The 22,473-nt window shown below is 34.6% G+C and overlaps 1 protein-coding gene across 1 annotated transcript in view; it reads right to left on the bottom strand.

Moving 5' to 3' along the window:
* The window catches only part of LOC149789224 (SCO-spondin-like), a 102,158-nt gene that overhangs the window by 36,846 nt on the left and 42,839 nt on the right, over nt 1-22,473 (bottom strand). Inside the window, exons 37-39 of the mRNA XM_089973591.1 lie at nt 21,064-21,294; nt 19,569-19,718; nt 7,305-7,393 (exon numbers count right to left, since the gene is read on the bottom strand). Coding sequence (XP_089829717.1) covers nt 7,305-7,393; nt 19,569-19,718; nt 21,064-21,294 — 470 coding nt within the window. The remainder of the gene's footprint in view (nt 1-7,304; nt 7,394-19,568; nt 19,719-21,063; nt 21,295-22,473) is intronic.

Below are 22,473 nucleotides of genomic sequence, written 5' to 3' on the forward strand. Positions count from 1 at the left end.
ACTTTGATAAATTCCTTGGTAAAAAAAATGCCAAACCGGATGAAATCACAATAACTATAAATGATATCACTGCGTATGGACAGGAAATAGAAACAATCAAAACTGATGTTGCAACGAACAAAAGGAGTGTAGACGCGCATGAACGGGAAATATAAATAATCGGCGCTAATGTTGCAACGATCATAAATAATGTAGACTCGCATGGACGGAAAATAGAAAGAATCAAAACTGATGTTACAACGATCATAAATAATATGGACGCGCATACACAGGAAATAGGAACAATCAAAACTAATATTGAAGCGAACAAAAAGGGTGTGGACGCGCATACACAGGAAATAGGAACAATCAAAACCGATATTGAAGCGAACAAAAAAAATGTAGACACGTATTGGCGGGGAATAGGATTAATCAAAACTGATGTTGCAGCGAACAAAAAAGGCATAGACGTGCATACATATGAAATAGAAACAATCAAACTTGATGTTGCAGCGAACAAAAAAAGTATGACCGAGAATACACGGGAAATAGAAACAATCAAAACTGATATTACAGTGAACAAGATTAATATAAACGGGTATGCACAGGAAATAAGAATAATCAGAACTGATGTTGAAGCGATTAAAGACGGACTACCGAGAGTAGCAGAGCAATTCGAAAAAATAAAAAACCCTCATGAGAACATCATCAACACAGTATACACAATTCGGCATGGATCATTTGATTGGACTCCTACACAGAATATATTAAATATTACCGCAACTGTTAAGGGCATTTATCGATTGACACTGGTTTCAATGATGCAGTTTAATATAGTATCGTTTAGTTCATCCGGGTTTAACAATACAATATCAACAATTATAGACAAGAGCGCAACTGAACGGTTTACAATTTATGCCGTTGATAGAAATCTAGCCGGGGCAAACATTACATGGTATGTGGAATTTGTAGCAAATCTAAGTAATTAAAAACACTAGCTCTTTTAAAATTAAAATGACCACCAAGGAAATTGAATCAGAGGTATCACCGACGTCACATCAATATCGATTCGATACCGCAAAAGAATTCTCCGCGAACTTGAAAACGCTTTCCGAACAATACCGTGTAAAAATAAAAAAATACCGCCGAAAAATAACCGCCATCGACGCGGTCGTGTACTCGGTGTCGGGTATAGTAGCCGGTACCGGTGTTATTTTATCCACGGTGACCACGACATCCCCGATCGCTGTTCCAATCGCTATCTCCGCAATGACAACAGTTGCTGGAGTCGCCAACGCAATCACTAGGAAGATATCATCGTGTTTTCAGAAAAAACTCAACGAGTATACAGTAAAACATCAAATAGTATCCGACGCGTACTCGAAATTATCCGGGTTGATCTCGTTGTCGATTGATAATTTGTTCGTATCCGATGTTGAATTCTCCACGATGGTCCAGTTGTATAGCTCCGCGATGTCAAAAATTGAGGATTTTCAACTGGAAGCCGGAACCACTTCAATGGGCTCTGGTTGTTGAAATTAGACACTAAAGACAACGAATAATAATAATGTCGCTGAACCCCGAAGGGTTTCAATTACTTCAGCGGATCGCGGAGAACACCACTCCGGTACAAACAAGTATGATATCGATAACGTCAACGAAACCCGAATTCAGTGTGAACTTCCCATCGCCGGTTCCAGTGAAGGAAATAGCGCTGGCAAAATTGCGAATATATCACAGTTGGCCTAATATCCGAGCGGACGCATTTAACGGACAACAACCTAATAACTCGCTGGTTTTTGCACGGACAAATAAACCCAATGGGACCCCAGACTGGGAGGAGGTTACAATACCAACTGGGTCATACCAAATAGAACAAATCAATAAAGAATTTCAACGCAGGATAAAATCGATCACAGGAAAGGAATCAAAAATCGCTATTACGGTTCATGAACCGACGTTATCGTCGACGATTGAAATAAGCACACCGGGGTATATGGTTGATATCTATAACAGTTCAATAAGAACCATACTAGGATGGCCTGAGAATCCACCTCATGGAATCTCCGCAGACTTGTACACGAATGAGCAATCGTATCATGAGATTAATCCCAGTTATCGAGATAGTTTGTCTATTATGAAAAAAGCGCTCCCATACGGCAGGTTTTTATTTCAAGACAGAAATACCATTGAATGGTATTTTACGCATAGGGAAACTCCTGAATCGCTCATCGAGTTCATATTTAATTTAAATGATATCACTGATGCGTTTGCCGAGATTAATCGTAATTACCGATTGCAACTAGAACAACTACAGAAAACAAAAGCACGAAAACACGTTGAGGTGTTAAATCAACTTATATCAGACATGGAATATATCAACAAACGAATCGTCGAGATAATATCCGTTAGCGGAATTGATAATAAACAAGAATTCCTAACCGAGTATAATATCGCAGAAGCCAATTTACCCGATTTCAGGTTTCCAGGATACAACACGCCAGAACTAAGAAAGTCTCTTAATGATTTTCTCAGTCCATCAACTCATATCCTCAGACACGATAACGGAGATGATGGTAGGCATATTGCCCCATACAACGTAAATATCGCATCGGTGATAGCAATCAATCTAGTGTGCGATGCTGTCGAAGGGAGTTACCAGGTGAATACCAAGCAATCAAATCAGGCTCAACAGGGGTATATCCTTTATTCATTTTCACCAACAGCCCCTCCGGGATTTTTAATCGTTGAGAGTCCGATTAATCCGGTCTATATGCGATGCCATAATCGGTTTTTAACGAGAATTAATTTTAGACTTACCGATCAGTCAAATAACCTAATTGATCTACAAGAGGAGGAGTTAGTGATCACTCTGTTTGTAAGATCATAGCAGCAGAGGGGGCGATGACATCGACGCGGTCGTCGATGTGTTTACCGGACGCTGACGACGCTGGGGATCGGCGCGCAGAAGGTGTTAATTAAAACAAATGACGATTGGACGATCCCCCAACGACGTCGTCGTTTTTTTTTTACCAGGCGCTGACGACACCGGATCGTTGAGTTGCAGAAAGTATTAATTAAGCCAAATGACGATTGGACAAAATGTCGGATTCGCCCCCTCTGCTGCTGACGTGTAGCTGATTATCGCTCGTGGCTTGTGACGATGAAACTTGTCTATTCGCTGAGCGAAATCAATTATTCAGTGTTGCCCGAACAATAAATTCATCTGGGTCTTACAAGATGTTGTAATGTTAAAATGTACACGTCATACGGTGACTTGGTATCTGCATCTGGAATATCGTTGCACCCGACTACCGCTATATTTCCTCTCTTTTTCTGTCTATGTGTCTCTGTCTGTCTATTTCAGAAGATCATCTACATTTGTTATCGATCTGGTGTTGAATCGGGTGGGCAGATGGGTGAGAATTCTGTTAATGATTTTCACATGATGTTTATTCTTTTGAAACTTGAATAAACCGGAAATTTAATTATTACGTGACGACAACTGCGGAGGCTAATATCATACTTAGTACACTGGATCACGTCCCTTACACTATTCGTTCAACAATACCGGAGCATTGCATGTAATATAAGTTGCTTCTTGCAGAACATGCACTATTTATCTCGTCTGTGCTGCATTAAATCCAACTATCGTCAATCTGATTCTTGGTATTATTGTTATTATTATTCTTGTTTGTGCTGGGTTCATCTTAAAATTTTCATCATTGGCGGAAACGATAGCGATAAAGCAGAATGAAAAATTCGTGTTATGGATGCATGGATGGGTGAAGAGATAGATGGATAGATTGTTGAAGGATAGAAAGATTGATGCAAAACCGAGTACGTAATTATATATGAATTATTTAATGTTTATGGTCAAACACTCAGTCATATTTATTAGACTGTTTTTACATTCACTCAATTTCTATGCGAAAATTCAGCGCAATTGTATATGCTTTTTTGACGATGTGATCTCTCTTTCACACTGATTAGTAAGTTTAGTTTTTTCATTTATATGATTCCAGCCTTTTGACAAACATTCAAAGATAAGGAAGACTTTTTATGGCTTCTGTTGCTTTTTTCCTTTTGTCATATTTAATAGTAACGCCATCTAATTTAAAAGTTTAAAGGAACTATTTTGCTTTTATCATTTGCAGTATGCAGGATCGTAATGGTCTGGCATTTCCCATAGCTTGACAAAGCGGATGTTATAAATTGTCGAGGAACGCTTTATTGATTGATATACGTAAGAATTTGTATTCTAATATTCAATTTTTTAAAATATTTTTTTTCTACTTATTTATTGATTGCATTTAGATAATTTGTGGTTATATCATGCAATCTTCTATGGAAGGAAAAAAAGATGATACATACTTACCAATTCAAAATCTCCTTGGTGTTGTAGAACAAATATGCTGATAATGGAGAAAAATGTTCATTTTACAGGACGATTAAAACAATAGAACGGTTTAATGTTTGCTTTCACATTTGAGGTAGTGACTGTTTTTAGTGACATATTGCTTCAAAGTATAATTATGTTATCTCGATTTCATTTAATCTCCATGCAAACATTAGCAGTGATATAGAAACAAAAACAACTGAATTCGTATGCAAACCAATTAACTTCATGCCATGCATATGCTACTATGCTACGGTCTGGTTGTGTATCCATATTGTTCTAAAGGTGTGACATTACCACATGAAGGAACTATAACTGTAGTGAGGTTGTTAATATTGTAAATTAAATGACAAAGACATGATGTAATTTACGTGTCAATGACACAAAGATCATAATTGTAGTAATTAAATTATGCCAACACATGTACATTATAATAGAATGTTTTGAAAAAATAGTTTAAATTATTCCATAAGTTCACTATGAGCATATATTTATTTTCATTTAGATATATTTCAAATTATTGATACACATCTACAATGTTGAATATTGACTAAGCAATGACAGAAATGACATGTAAAGTGCATAACAATAGCTTCATTTGCCGCGACAAGTCATATTTCTTATTTACCTAAATATTAATAAAGTGCTTATATGTGGATTTAAACATGACCCTAGAGAAAGACAACAACATCATATATCTATCTATTTATCTATCTATCTGTCTATCTGTATGTCTATCTGTCATCTATCTATCTGTCTATCTGTCTATCTATCTATCTATCTAAACAGTTATTCAACGAGTGCTTTAGTGCACAGTAAACTATTTTTTTTCACATTTTATGCATTTTACAATTTTAACAGTGCATTTTCAAGACTGTGCTATGGAAAAAATAATGAGGTATCCAAATAGGAGTTACGAAATTTGTACAAGTATAAAGTAATAAATAGCGATTGCTGATTTTAATAAAAAGTAAATCAAACATAGACCATTTATAAGTAAATAAAAGATGCTACAATACATACTTTAATCTGCTAAGTAAAGTTTTAAAAAAAGTTGCTGCGCGTGATCTGATCGCTGTGCCAACAAGCCTTGCAGAATTCATTTTGAGAGATATAGTCCCTACTCTCATTTTAAGCCATGTGCCCTTCTGAACAGTGCAACAATAAAACAAGTGTACAGTTGAATATATGAGAAAAGTGTTGAAGTTCCCGTGTAGCTACAGAATATTCTCTACAAAGCTGTCTTACACCCTCGAAAATAAAACAGCATTTGAAGAGTTAAAGGTTATCCTGATATCATCGAGCATGCTACTGCTTTAAATAATTGAATTATTGTATCGAAATCAACGTTGGCAACCACGCAAGAATATGCCTGTCTACAATGGGGCGTGTGTTGTAATACTTCATTTAAGCATGGAGAAAAATGTATAACCATTTGTTACACACGTACTATAGAAACAAATCGGTCAATCCGAATACATAAATTAGGTAAAGCCAACAAAGAGAAATCTTACATCAAATTTACTTCGTTTTTTTTTCTGAAAATTTGAAGCCTTATCGAGTAAATTTTTTTGAAATGGACACACAGAGAAGGTTAGTTGCATTTCAATCATTGATTAAAGGTTTACACTATTATATGATATTTTCCAATTTTATATTTTTGAATATTTTATTAATGATCAAGCACAGAATACAAAAACTATACATATATATATATATATATATATATATATATATATATATATATATATATATATATATATATATATATATATATATATATATATATGTGTGTGTGTGTGTGTGTGTGTGTGTGTGTGTGTGTGTATATATATATATATATAACACAATAATGTTGAATAATATAACAGGAATTTTTAAACTAACAATCAAAGCATCAAAGCTGTAAATATTATTGGTCGTATAAAGGGCTATAACTTTCCCTCTAGCGTGTTAATTTACAAGCCTTTGCTCTTAGAGTGGTTTCCATCTACAGTCAAAGTGACACCACAACAACATACGGAAGTTGACCCCATGCAATAAAAAGAGCTATCCAGTTGGAGGTTTAACACCGGTTATTATCGTATCTTACTTTCAGTGTTTAGTTGTCACATATACTCCAATATTTATCCAAGTTTTCATCATTTTTTAATTGTAAGTACTTTAGAGTACTTGCTATCTTACATGTAAGAAACGTTTTCGTAATTGACTGAATAGTCTATGGGAGGTAACTCCGCTTTCGAAGTAAAATATAAGTCCCCAGCAGTTGTCGTCCTAATGCGCCTAAACTTATATGGTTGTTTCTGAAAAAGTTCCTGCAAATAAACAGCATTTGAAGGTAATTAACAATGTTCTCAATCATCCGCCCATCTGACTGACCGTTGGCTCAATCAAACCGAAGATGAGAGAGAGAGAGAGAGAGAGAGAGAGAGTCGGTCAGTCAGTCAGTCATCAAGTTGTGGGTCCCGATATTCTAAACGACTTTACAAGTTAGATTCTAATATGTACGTGTTAATATTATACCATCTGGTAAGTTAGATATTAATCTATTGTTCAGATAAGACTTGAATAATTGATTTAGCCTTGAGAATAGACAAGCTTCATCGTTGCTACGCTTCTTTATCACCAATGACTACCTGTGCCGGGATTTCTTGTTTCTTATAAAGATGCTTAATTGTACTTAACTGATTATTGCTAACGGGAGTAAAATATTCTCGGCATTTTGAAAAGGTATGACCTTTCACACTGTGTGTATGAGCAGATCAAAGTTCGTCTTCCAAACACTGTCTCTCGTCGGGACCATTCGTGTATGTGTAGGAAATCGTTTCCTTGTGCTGTTGATAGCGTATTTTTGTTCATGCTCTCTCATAAAGAAAGAGGAAATCTGAGCACATGTAGCCACAGGTGAACAATCAAATAAGGCTACCGGATTGTCACCCATGGCTTGTGACAATGGACAAGCTTTCAATCTAGCCTTATCGCCGCATTTTTCTACGCTTGGAATGAAATTTTGGCCTAAAATAAAAATTAGAAGAACATCTCTTCACCTGTAATTCCAATTTAAATAAATACCTTTGTGTAGATGTTATTAGTTTGGATATCGCTACGCTCCTTTGAAAATAATAAAAGATGTCATTAGCATTTCTTCAATAGTTTAAGGAAACAGCAGGTGAAATTAAAACTTGTGTTGTGTTTTATACAATCGGTAAGCGTGCTTTTTTTTAAAAAGGAAACAGTGACAATAGCCAAATATATCTTCACACATTCTTACGAGTTGCTTCAATGTTCAGATTCAATCACTACTTGTGCACTTATTTACTTTTTTTGGTATTTTTGCAGTATTAGAATAAACATTAATGGCAGTAAAGGCTTTAATGATTCAATAATAACGGAGCAGCAAAATAGGAAATATCGATTAACCATTGAACATAAAAAGGGCTTATTATTAAAGAAATGTATTATTATCTTAATCTCAAATAAACTTAAATGACAGGATTTTCTTAATATTTATCAAATTAGCATCGTATGACATGTGCTGGGTTATATTACTAAAAAAGTCACGGTATCAGCGTGTTATTATCGACAGATCCCTTTATCGATCTTTGTTAACTTTCTCGAACATGACGCTGTCTACAACAATGAATGCCAAGATAAAAACAGCTTCTAACACATTTATCAATAGAACCATATGCAAAGATTTTGCATTTAAATCTTCGACATATGTAACAACTTTCAATACATGACAGATATATATCTTACTTTGACAGTGACCCATGCTGCACAAAACGGTTTCGAATTCCGTTGTACTCCCGGAGCATGATTATTCTCCCTACTGAGGCGCAGGATTTGTACAGGACTGGTGTCGGGATCGAACCGTAGTTCTGTTATGATACATGTTGTATCATAACCTTCTTCTCATCTCTTGCTATGAGAAGGGATTACTCATAAATTAAGAAATGACTTTGCCCATGGTTAGAGAGAGAGAGAGAGAGAGAGAGAAGAAGAAGAAGAAGAAGAAGAAGAAGGAGTCCATACTCTCTAATAAGGGTGCCACCAATATCCGTGTAGGTACGACTACATCTTGGGGAGTGAGGTACGGAATCGCTGTTTACGAGAATCGGTTGTTTCCAAAAATATTAGCACACCTAGAAAAATGTTCTGGCGGAGTTAGAGTTACATGCACTGAATTAGACGGCTGAACCGTAAATGTTCTAGTTACTGACACAGCAGGCAAACTTTGTGTAATATTCAGTGGGTTTGTCGTGAAAAGGGTACATTTTGGAGTCACAGCAAAAACCTTGGCTGTAACTGGCTGGAAATTTCGAACGTTGTTGTGGTCACATCAATTGTGCGCTGGATCACTGGTGTTAGACTGGGCGTTTGTGGTGTTAGGTCAGTTGAACCGGGGTCAAATGGAGGCTGAATCACAGGGGCGGACCTAGATATGGACAAGGTACCTATTGAACGTGTTGAAATGGTCTGCAAGGTGGTCAGTGGTAGGTAGATTGTCGCTGGCGATGTGTAGATATCTGCTTCACCATCCAATAGGAGCGAATTTCTTGGAATCAGGGATTTTTCTTGTGAATATGGTGTCGTTGTCACTTGTGGAGTTGATGTAGCATAGCTTGGCGGCGTGATGTCTGATGGTCGCAAGAGTTTCGGTGCGAGTCTGTTCCGTGGATCATAATTATGAGGAGTGACACCCTTATTCATGATAGTTTTTATACCACTTGTAACACTGCAGGTGACACATGACCAGCTGTTCCAGTCAGAAAACTGTAAGGAAATGCACACATGGTTGTTCTGCGGATAGTCAAACAATTATATACTAAATTAAAGAACTGTATTTGTACGTGTTTTATATGCTCTCATCATTTATTTGTATGAACTTCGGCAATTTTATCATTCGTGTTTTTTTATAATCATTCTGAATTTTGCTTGTGTGAGGAGAGGAGCGTTTTGCTTGTCTTCTTCAAAGAGCCGATGTTTTAAATATGATATGTCTGGTACTAAAGAAGACATTACTATAATGGGCTTTAGCTCATTTAAAAAAAATGAGAGGTATGTTTGATTAAACATTTGTGGCTAAACCGGTAGATGATTAATTTAACTATCGATTGCATACATCGGTAACCATCACAAATACTCGCTTGTTAAAAAAGTTTCAAAAACTCTCAGTAAATAGTGTAAATATATGTTTAATGCGGGATAAAAATATTTCTTCATTTTTCAGGCAAACGTTTCAACATGGCGTAATAAGCGTGATAAGGTGGTACACTGGTTAAGTACCATAATAACTCCTGTCCGTGTTGGATGTGTGAATAAAATTAACCTTTGTCTTGCTTACTAGTTAGGTGCAAGCACATTGGCCATCAAACAATGTTTCCAAATCAATTATTAATCTGGCGAACTATGTCACAAGAGAAAAGAAATGTGATAATTTTCTCAATCCCCCCCCCCCCCATCTCTCTCTCTCTCTATCTCTCTCTCTCTCTCTCATAGGAATCTAAACAAACGACTTTCAGGACTTGATAAGTTATACTGACGTGCCAAGAAATGTAGATAATGATAAAGAATCTAAACAAACCTGGAGCAGTTATTTCCATAATCAATAGCATTGGAAGAAATTTGTACATAAATTTTACTGAAGCATATTTTCTATCCAACTGCTATTGAATTTACTTATTTTGCAATATCAGTCAAGTGTAATACGATTATAGGGTCGCTTGGGCCTTTTTGTCTAGATTTGGAGCTACAAAACACAAATTTGAAGACCTAATAAATAATATTACAGGTATACAAGCATTAGCATCCTGATTAAAAAGAGTTGCTGAATGAAGAAACAGAAATAAAAGAAATGCAATTAAAAAATGAATGCTTATTTTTGACAGCTTCTATAAATACCTTTGTAATTTTATTACTTGGGCCTCCATGTTGTTAGCAAGAGTATATATTATTACTAGATAAAGTAGCGAGGAATTAAAATCGAGTTTGCCACATTGATTTCTAGTGACAAAATATCTGGTTACTGGTATATTACAAATTCCTTCGTATCGGGAGCAGTGTCACTCAAGTAATGACATAAGCAGTTTGCTATCATGAATTCTTCGCCTTAAAAGTGAATGATGATATGACGACGACAATGATGATGATGATGACGAATATTATTTTATTATTATTATTATTATTATTATTATTATCATATGGCATTGGTGGAAAAAGGTCCTGATATATAATTTTTGTTTGCTGTGCTTAACGCGCAAACCAATTATCTGCCCATAATGAGGGACAAGACTTAGTTCTGCCATCTAACGCACATGTCATATTATACATTTTAGGAGTATGATAATCTCGCTCCTTCTTCGTAGTGCAATAATAGCCAGCCATTTTGGATTAGTAAGCTGATCAACATATACCACACAACTTTTGAATTATTTGTAATGAAGCATTACTAGACTGTTTCTTTGATCTTTTCAGTCAGTGCGGCACCTAATCATGACCAGAAACTATGACAAAAGGTAGCAATATTGACATTATAATTTTCGGATTTTGGGGTTGGTATTTAAAAGCGTCTTATTAATGTTTCCCTTGTTGATGAAGTTGAGTCTTTTGCATCAAATCCCAGGAATTCCTCTTCGCAGTCGTCTCTCTGAAAAAAGTCACCATGAATCCTCATCTGACATTTTCGCCACTTCTAAACAGAAGAATCTCCTGCACTGAGCTCCCTCCCTCCCAGCAGGTCTGTTATCATGTATATAGGCAATAATAGTGAGCTTGTGTTTGGCAGCGTACGAGTTCCTTACACCTCCCATACTAATACTTTGTCTGATTACTTGTTTATAAAAGGTATTTGTGCCAACACCTACATACATGTAGCTATGAGAAACTTGCAAGTCTATGAGGTAAACCCCTCCTCTTTTTCCGAAACTTATAAAAATTTTATATTTATTTTTCCCCAACACAAATTGTATTGAGTGAGGGTATTTTAGTTTAAAATCAAATATAATTTGGAAGAGAACAAAATATTTTTGACTGGGGTTTCTCTTTCTGTTTCTGTAGGGACATACTTGTTAAGATTCCCACTGCCAGGCTTCCATTCATTCCGTCGCGTAACATAGATTGCACTTCAAAACAGGTTTGCGATTCCCTCTTCCAGCATTACACCTAATGGGTGGTTTCTTTGCTTATTTATGGGTTTGTAAATGGTCCAATCCATGGATCGATATAGCATTGTCTCTTTTAAGTATGCATGTATCGGTTATTTGTTGAATATGTGCTCTTATCACTTCATGTTTAATTTATTCTGACATTTTCTTTAGATCAAATCCACGATGAGTTATTGTTATTTCTAAACAAGGTATAAAAAATGAAAACAATTGTTGCAAAAGACGCTACTTATTTCCTTGTACTGATCATGGTAAACACACATTGAAGAACATTTGTGGAGAGTAAAAATAGAATGTTCGGTTATGACAAAGTTATTCGTTTTCTTCAAATGTACGCCTGTCAAAACAAAAGGCACAGGCTGATTTTGGTAGACGTTCGGTTTTGAAAATATGTGCACATAGCACATGCAGAATATTAGTGGAAGCAAAATATATTGGCTGTCTTATATGAAACAAAAATCTTGTATTAGGACAGAATTGTTTAGTACAAATAACAAGATTGAAAAATTCCTCTAAATTGTATCAAGGGTAAGTTTTGATTAAATTGTATTAGAAGTAAATTGATAAATCATATTGGAAGCAGTTTTCTACTAAAATATATTGAGATTGAATCCATTTATTCGTGTTACAATTATATACTACTTAATACAGATTACGCCCTTATGATCAAGTACGAACCGGCTATACATACATTTCCCTTGTATCCTAAAGTCGGTACACAAAGAGAAACTACATGTAAGTACCGCATTGCGGAAACCTAAAAAAATTATAAGCTATTACTAATCGCGCTGACGTTGTAGAATTGTCTGTCTAATGACGTACATAGATCTAGACGATAATCTGTAAGAGACTACGAAGCCTCACTTGAGATTCTGGCCTTCGCAAGGAGCTAGGAGCGCGCCATATTTGGCGTTGTCTTAAGAAACTGGTATAAAAGCCCCAGCCATGGGCCGACACCAGTTTTGCTGGCCAGAAGCTCAAACAGGCTTTGTCTTTGCAGGTAAGATTATGATCTATGTACAGTTTTTCATAGTATAAGAATTTTTAGTTTTAAGATGTTAACCTAACATCAGCATGTTTAAACATGAGATCATTTTAATATTTCTTTACTATTATTTAACATAATGTATTAGAAAGTTTAATTGTTTGAAGAACTCATATTTACTTATAATTATATTATTGATTATAGTAAAAGCAAAGTTCGCTACAAACTTCATACTCAGTAATAGTTAATTTAGAAATAAAATACTCTTTATATAATAGAGTTTAATATGTTGACATTTTAGAATTAATTCAGCAAAATATATTTCAATTACGATATTAGTCTGAAATATTGAATTTTAGATTCTTTTGCTATCGTGAATTTATTCGATATTTAATTATCTGTATTACATTCTAAACGACAGATATTATACAAGTATGATGTTGGTACGTGAAAGAATATCGTAGTTTTATATGTATTTCTTATATCCGAAAATTGAGCTTGTTGTAGTTTGATATTGAAATGTAAGTTTATATGTTGAGTATTTCAATAAAGTTTTGCTGGCCAGAAGCTCAAACAGGCTTTGTCTTTGCAGCTCGATCCCGAGTACCTTCAATTCCCCAACAATGTAGTCACGTCTTCATCATCGAGTGACACTTACATCAAATGACTTGAACTTCCTTTCTCCTCTCTCTCTCTCTCGGAATTGAGAAACGGATTGACTTAGAGTTTACGAAGCAATTCTTCACGTAAAAGCTGGTGAAGAAATTTCTTACGTAAAACTTGTACTGAGTGCCTGAATTATATGTGTATTTTCGACTCGCATTAGTTAGTATGTGTATGTGTGTTCTCCAGCTTTCCTCTTCTGAGATGTTAACACGTCTGCATGAACTATAATTAGTTTATGTACTATGATGAGAAATTATGTGAAGTTTTATCTCGAATTATTTGAATAGTTTCATGTATGTTTTATATTCTGCTTATTATTTCGGCCTTTTCATTATTGTTTCTTTTCATTAATATGGTGCATTCCTAACCCCAAAAGTCTATTAGTTTTTTTTAATTTTATCTAATATAGAAATAGATAAGTTTACGTATCACAGTTGATCAAGGATGTATTTCTGTATTATTTGAAGTTAATTTATTTTGCTGAGGAATTGTTCTTATATTTTTGTTAGAATATGTTGGTAGTTTCTTTCTGTTTCGTCTTTGTCAAAGTAAATGCCTAGTGCTTCTAAGATTTCCTTTGTATATTTTCCATTCCGATATTGTCTTAAAAAATGTTTCGGGCTATTTTTGTTAGTGTGTGGGAGAATATGATGCTGATATAAAGTTTGCACAGTCATCGGCCTGTTGAAACAATTTTACCTCCTCTGTTATGTTAGGTTCTCATATTCCATGAATACGTTTTTTTATTTCTTAATTTTATACATGATGCTTCTGTCGCTATTACTTATACCAACATTGATAGCCATCCTTATCTAATAATCATTCTATTTTGAAAGCTATTATTACACATTTAGTATATCCACTGCTATCGAGTATTTCAACCAAAATGCAATAATTGTGGACAAAAACCTTAATTTTATTCAGTTCTATTAAAAGCCATTCTTCATCTATTACAATATATATATATATATATATATATATATATATATATATATATATATATATATATATATATATATATATATATGTATGTATTGAGAATGAATTTTACATTTTATATTATTTTTGTGTTTGAAGCCATTATTTTCAACGTGAATACCACCTAGTTGATTCATACCTGAAGGAACTATATTGCTGTTTTATCTTTTTCCTGAGTTATGTTTAATAGTCTATGAACTAAGTGCTTTTCTTTCCTCGTTTTATCCAATCTTTCTGGTCTCATTTTTGTTTTCTAATTTTGTGTTATGTTTTGGGTCTCTATGTGTCCAGTTGTGCTTTGTTTGTGAGTTAGGATTTCGTTGTCCCCCCACCCACAGTTCCACTGATCTTTTCGTATTCTTGGATGTCGCCTTTCTTCTTTCATTTTTTTATAAGAAAGAACTATTTTTATATTTCCCGATTATTACTGGGTTAGTGAGTTTGGGGAAATTGGGCATTTCCTTTTGAAGTCGGGGCTTTTTCCATATCCTTTTCTGTGATCTCTCCTTCTCTGACCTCTGTTTAGTTTCTTATTTTAGATAGAAGTTGACCGCTCCGGTGGCCTAGTGGTTAGAGCGTCTGCCTTGGATACGGGAGGTCGTGGGTTCGATGCCCGGCCGAGTCATACCAGAGACTTAAAAAATGGTACTAACAGCTGCCTCGCGTGGCGTTCAGCATTGAGAGGTTAGTGTTAGGACTGGTCGGCCTGGTGTCAGGATAATGTGACTGATTGAGACATCATGCTACATGTCCGCGGCATGATGCTCCAGTGCTAGACATTACTATAAACTGCCACATTGCAGATATCGTAGCGATATGACTGAAAAATTGTTAAAGCTACGTTAAAAATAAAAATCACATCACATCACATAGATAGAAATTACCTATCTTACCTTCGGGCTGGTTTCTGCTCTGATTTGTGCCTTTTTATTTCTTTTTGCATATTTCTACAGGCTAGGTTTCCTAGTGTTTATTTTATATATACAAAGTATTCCTTATTTACCCATTTTTTACCCAAATTTCAATCTCGCAACATTATCTATCTTTTCTTTCGTTTCCTTTCCTTTCTCTTAGTTTTACTTTCAGTTCGCCAGGGTGTAGGAAAATATTTGATAAAATGTTTGAGAAATATAACGAATGTGATATAAATTAAATATGTGCATTCGCTATGCTGGTGATGTCTTGTTTTAGAGTTTGGAACTGGTTTTGGTCTTTGGTCAATAGTGAAGAAGATTCCGATGGAGTATATTTAGTTAGTGGAGCTGTATCTTGTGTTGATTTGAAACATACATCTCTACTTGCTAGGCTTTGAATTTTGGACTTTTTAAGAAGGATTTGTTTTCCTTTCCTGATTTTCTTGATTGCATTTTCACATAATCACTTTGTTTCGTCCTTCTTACCTATTGGACTACCTACAAAAGTTTTGTCCCATTGCTTGTAGTGGGTGGTTTTGTGAGTTGCACTCACTACAGGTGTGACCAGTTTGCCATAATTTAAATCACGGTCGATGGTATATGCATCCAGAGTATCATATTCTCTCCTTAAATTCCAAACAGTATAACATCGTTATCTCTTCTTTATAGACATTGAATTGTTGTATTCCATTTACATTATCGGACGAAGGTTTGCAGGAATCGTGGCGGTGTTCAGAAATCACTGTGTTAAATTTTTTATTTCATTGTTTTTGCTAAGTTATTACCTGGGATTCTATAGGCTAGTCTGGTGTGTGCGTTGTTTAGAACTTTCTTTCTCTCTCTCTCACTAAATGGGTAAGGCCTCTGTTATTAGGATTACTCTTTTTCAATTAGAATCACACGGCCCAGTACAAGAACCGCGTTTGCTTCCTTGGGTATCAGACAATCAAACCATTTTCTAGGTTTGGTTAGACTTTTATCTGGGACAATATACATTCCCTTCGCTTCAAGGCCCGAAAGAATTTCCGACCCTTTTAGCTATTCCCTTTCCTCTTGTGAGTGAACTTTTGTTTAGAAATTGAAACATTTGCCCTTGTTCTGTAGTCAGAAACTTGGTTCCATTGTTTTGTCCTGCCGCTTCAGTTCAAATATCAAATTCATTTCACGAGCGTCTAGATGGGCAATTATGCTCGGTGCTGTCATCTTTGATCTTCCAAAAACTAAATAGTCACTATAATTTTATGGTGAAGAATGACTGAACAAGTGAGGTGTGAAGATTTGTTGATTAATGAAAATTAGTCACTTCGTGCCGATGCAGCTGGGGTAAAGTAGCTTGCTTATATATTGTTCCAGCTCGACTTCGCACTGCACGAGCTGTTTAAGTTTGATCTCACGAAACTACACTGACAAAAATAACAGCCTATACTTTTATTTGTGTGGACACCATTCAGGCCTCTAATGATAGTAAACTAGTAGACTCATGATAACCCGTGTTTAATCAAAAGATCAAGGGTTTTATATATGGATGTTCCACCGATATACAGTTGTGGGTACATACAACAAATTAAAAGGAATTTTGATCCAAAAAAGTATTCATTTAAATAAATATTTTTGATTGCGGTTCCCTTTTCTATTGGGACGTATTTGTTTTGATTCCAGGCCTCCATTTGTTCCGGCACCAAGCCAAAACTGTATTTCAGAAAGTTCTTGTACCCCTGGCATTACAATATTCTAACGGTTCTCTCACCGTTTCTGACAAATTGTGTGACTCTTGGAGGGATTTATATATGATTGTCATTATATATAAAAAAATCCTGATATTGTTTTCTATAATGGTAAAATTAAGCCATTAATGTAATTGTTCACTGTCCGTTTGTATCAAGTTTGTTATACGCTTCCCTTTATAATTTTTTCATTTGAAGAAAAATAAAGTCAAAGTAAAAATATCTGGATAAGAGACATTTAAATTTTATGACGAGAGATAAAGGTGATAACTTTTCTAGCTTGTGACAACAAGAAATTACACATGCCCTCCATTATCCTTTGTTATCCTTCGTTATCCTTTCATTGTTCGTCATGTCTCACTGATACTATAATATAATTCCTTGTATTATATTGTTCAGGTAGTTTTCATGTATTCATAGATTTTTGCTTACTACTTGTACCAGTGTCTGCTAGGGCTAAACCTCTCAGGCAGATCTAGGCACACACTGGATGAGGACTTGAATATTTATCTGAAGCATTTTGATAGACCGATCGATTTATTGATCGATCGATGGATCGAAAGGGGGGGGGGAGAGCGAGTGTGTTATGTGGTTCAATTGTTAGCATATTTGTTTTTTGTTCCATCCCCTCATTTTCTTTATGTGATTGAATTTGGTTTGCTATGCCCTCCTTTTGTTCTGCAACTCTATTACAATACCATTTTATCTCTCGTAAAGCCAAGTAATGTCATCACTCCATACTTATAACGGTTTATAGTTCCCTGTCCTTAGTGTAATTGCATTTTATAATTATCCGTCTTATGATTATGCTAGTAATGCGTTTCAATTTTGATGATTAGTTTGTGAACATGGGTTTATGTATGAGATAATATCTATTTTCGTTATTTTCTATTTAAATCACTCAATATTATAAGTTTCTTTGCAATTATTATCCATTATTTTAACAAATGAAATTGTTTATTTGACATCTTTGTCGCCTTATTGAGATGCAACAAGTTTTCATTTTCAAATCTCCAATGTTTTACATAATGCCTAATTAAAAGTCTTATTAATTTGTCATACGTCTTTCTTTATAGGATTAAGTGCGATTTGAAACATACTGATGTAAACACTCGAAGTATATCGGACTGATTCGAATATTTTTTATATATATTTCTACTGTTTGCTATGAATTATTTAAGTATCAATATATTTTCTATATTTTGGATTAATTATTAATTGTACCCCAAAATTTGCATATTTCTGGCCAGTATAAATGCGGCAATGATATTTCTATACTATTCTCTTGTACACGTATATTCCAAAGAAAGTTACTGTATAGTATTTGTTTTCCATATTTCCTTTTGTCCCTAAAATCTAATGTCAAAGCTTTATATATATTCTGTTCATCGATGTTATTATAGTCTACAATTATATACAATTTCTAGTTTCGTTCTGAAGGTACATCGAAACCAGTATATGCATAATTTTCCCCATGGAAGTCAATATTTGCTTTTATTTTGTTTATTCTATTAGTAAGCCTTCGGTTTGAATTTTATATCTGTCAAGTTATAGCCTCCATTTATATTACCTTAATTAGTGTGATACCCTAACCAGATAAAACTAACACTATTCGCCCACTTTCGTTTAACATTACCCAGGGTATATATATGTTTTAAGTACTCAGTATTCTTTATTATAGTCATTAAACAGACCAGAATGTGTAAAGTCCGATATGTAGCACAACGGATGCAACCAATATGCTCATGAATGTCGCAGTATATCCTACACCTAGACATTGAGAAGCGAACGCATCGTAGTCAACGACAACAAGAAAATAGGAAAATATACATTTTTATTAGAAAAGGTCTGACACATAAAAAATCTTTGAACTTAAAAAGTTTAAATAATAATCGGAGGTGCATTATTGTCAACGTTAGTAAATTTGTACCAAACATGAAAGCCTATATGTCTATTATGACAGCATGATTAAACTAATATTGGATTTAACAGCTTCATATGATAATAACTCGATAACTTATTGTATTGTTATGAAACGAGAACACTTTAAATCTTATAATCTTGTTACATCAGCAATCTTTTAATTTTAGTTTGCTTGTTTTATTTGTACTTTGTGCTCTGTATCGTCTTCTGGTTACTGAAATAATGTTCTGTTACTGAAAAAATGTGCAAGGATCATAGAGTAAGGTACGGCAACTATCTGAAGTTAGAATATGAATGAACTCAATATAAATATTTTGCTTTAACGTGAATCCCGCCACAAGCACCTAGACCAAAAATAATACAAGTCATGATTTTTTAATAAGTACGGTTCCATTAGAGATGACATCTATTTTTCCTTTTGAGAATACATTTATTTGCTCTATTTGTTACCATAACGACAATTCAATCTTCAGTGCTTGGAAAGTATCGTCTTGCTACCAATGACGAGGAAGAAATAGGTCAATCTGATAACATTTTAAAATGGTTGTGGAATTTACTCAATCTGGAAGTTAGCCATAATATATATGCATCTCGAAAACGAAGAACCGTCTCCTTAAATTATAGTTGCTTACCAAATCAGAAATTCTTTAATGTTGTTAGAGTACACATTTTATACAGAACTGACGAAAAATAGGATAGCATATATTTGCAGAAAACATATTACGGCATGCAACAGACTCTATGAAATACAAATGAAACAATAATAACACCAACTTTGTCACATGTCAAAATCTGATGCGACAATATAATTCTAGCAGTATTGGTCAGGTCAGCACGTGCCAGGTTGACAAGAAAACATGCGTTGCTCCCAGTAGCTTCCTTCATCACATGAATTCACGTGATGTTTTCTCCCTAGACAAATGATAAATTTGGTGCAATCGGTTGGATGCCTAGTGATACCGTCAATGATGTCTTGACAAGCACCTGTAATGATAATACAACGCTGATTATATATATATATATATATATATATATATATATATATATATATATATATATATATATATATATATATATATATATATATATATTTTAATTTAATTCTTTGTCAGTTTTATTTCTTTTAATCTATTTTATGCTATTGCAATGTATATTTATTTGCTAGAGATACTTTTTCAGGAAATGTTTTGATCTTGGCTGTTCATTCGTAAACGCCAGGTGTTGATCTAAAGCTTGACCATGTTTCAAAATTTGTAGCAACCATCGTAAACACATTCTATCTTTGTTTTGAAATGATTGGTTTTTGTCAAGGTCATGATGGGACTTTGGGTTTAAAATGTAAACAACCTTTACCTCTTCTTTTTTGTCTTAGTGAAAATGATTGGTTTTGGTCAGGGTCACTCTGGGTGGAGGTGACAAGTATTTTCTTCAAAAACGTATAAAAGATGATCACGTGACCCTTCTTTATGCTTTAGAAAACCCATATAACCCATGTTTTGGAGAAATAATTTCAGCAGAAGTTGGGCCGTTACGGTGTTCGTTGTATGTTGTGCTGTTTGGAGTTATTTCAAATTACTTGGATTCCAAATGATTAATTCTGTTTTTTTTTCTGGACAATACGTTTGATCATATAATATTGTGGAACAAGAACAGTTTTCTATAAATATTTATCGGTGGCCAGTACCTTGGAAAGCTGGGTTTACATTACCTTAATGTATCTTCTTGCCGTGCTTCAGGCATGTGTGCTTGACACACACACACACACACACACACACACATATATATATATATATTCTAAAAATATATTTCAGATTTCAGAGTTTGATTGCTTTATTATCATCGTTTCTAATGCTTGATGGCAGTGGTTAAAACTTGCTAATGAATTACCAGTAGGAATATTCCTGATTTGTATGCTTGAGGTTTCTTCCCCTAGAAATACTGAACCAGCCATATATCAAACCAGAGGAAATAGTTAAAGGTTTGCCATTTGAATAATGAGATGCTATACCGGACTGAATGTTTGCCGCACGTACGTAAAAATATCAGGCGTACATCGCTCTAATAAAATCTACAAATGTCACTAAATTTGTGTATCATTTTTCGATAGGTGATTTTTCTGACAATTTTACCAGAGGAGTAATGAGATAATCCGGATTACAAAGAGTGATTTATGTAACTGTTATATTACTTTAAATTAATACCCTGTTGTTATAAACAGGTTCACATTAGCTTTTAAAATGAAAAGGACTCACGTGAATATTAAATTGGAGCAACATTGATGTCCAGGAACTAAATTCTCTTGTTTGTCATTTGATGTGATTATACTTACAATACGCCGATTTGCACTCAAATTCATCTCCACCGCGAGTTTTAGTGTCAAGGGTTTTAATATCGGAGGTGTTGGTGCAGCCTGGAACGTTTATGGGCCAGTTACATGCGCCTGTGGCTGAATTGTACACGGTCCCCTCATCACATGCCATCTCCTGCCACTTGCCATCAATGCAAACTTGGAATTTCTCACAATATTTTTGGTTCTCACGTTCGTTTCCATTGGCACATCCTAGAAACAATATATTTACCAAATAAGTTGTGAAGGTTATCATCTGAAGTGGGAAAGGTATGCTCGTAAATTATCAAAATTATTAGAATAATATTGCATATTCTTAAAATTTCAACATATTATTGCAGATTACAATATGTTCTCTTATAGTTAAACACGTATTTCCGCACTTTCCCATTTTGAGCTGCATCCGAAATGTTCTGCTCTTGGATAGGTCTCTAGGGGTAAGAGCAGCTTCTAAATGGACTAATATCAGCTTATTATGTGCGTTTGTCTTTTTCTGTCCAGGAACTACGTACATACTTATAGGACACGATTTGCGATTGTTTCTAACATATGGGGATATGTCACTGTGTGAGGGGCGAAGGATGTGTTGGTGCTGTGCTACAAGGATGTCAGGCTTAGGATCCGATGAAAGCATACATGTTGTCTTTTTATCATCAATAAGTGTGTAGACAGTTATAAAGTGGGGATAAGATTAATTTCCAAAACATTTCAGGGGATAAAGTGATAGGCATTGACCCAGGAGTCGATATCAATAACATGTATACATATTTTGCTTTATGCTATATTAACATATATATGGTCTGCCTGAGAGTTCTTTACTCAAATTCAAGTAAAAGACCTGACATTGTTTACAACTGATAATGTCCTGGAAATGAACGTTGTACCTTTGTCATTGTTCCCTTATTGGTACTTAGGATTTTATATGAAGACAGTTATCAAACAAATGATTTATTCATACCTTAACGCATGTCTAGTGGAAATAGTCTTTAATGGTGTTCAGTTAAAAGATGAGTGGACGTTTTTATTTAAATTATTCATTGCAAATACAAAGTTCTCATTGACTTTATGACTAATTCACCATTTGGGAATGATTGTGCATTCATTCAAGGACATTTTTGGATTACATGATAGCAATATATCAAGACAATTAACACATCGCACCTTCAATAGTTGAATTTATTTAGAACACTAACTGGAATTCATTCGGAATACACTATACTTTTTGACTTGTGATATAACGTCTAGGACGATTAAGGGTACTATTCCCAATTCTGTAATTTTCTTAAAAATTTTCACTTTATTTTCTAACGAAATAAATTATTTGTTGAAGTTTACTAACAATTGCTGGTTTGCTCGCTACTATTACTTAGTTTAACACCATATAGTCGTAAT

Source organism: Sinohyriopsis cumingii, chromosome 11, assembly GCF_028554795.1.
Source record: "Sinohyriopsis cumingii isolate HCF-2022 chromosome 11, ASM2855479v2, whole genome shotgun sequence".
Classification (NCBI taxonomy): Eukaryota; Metazoa; Mollusca; class Bivalvia; order Unionida; family Unionidae; genus Sinohyriopsis; species Sinohyriopsis cumingii.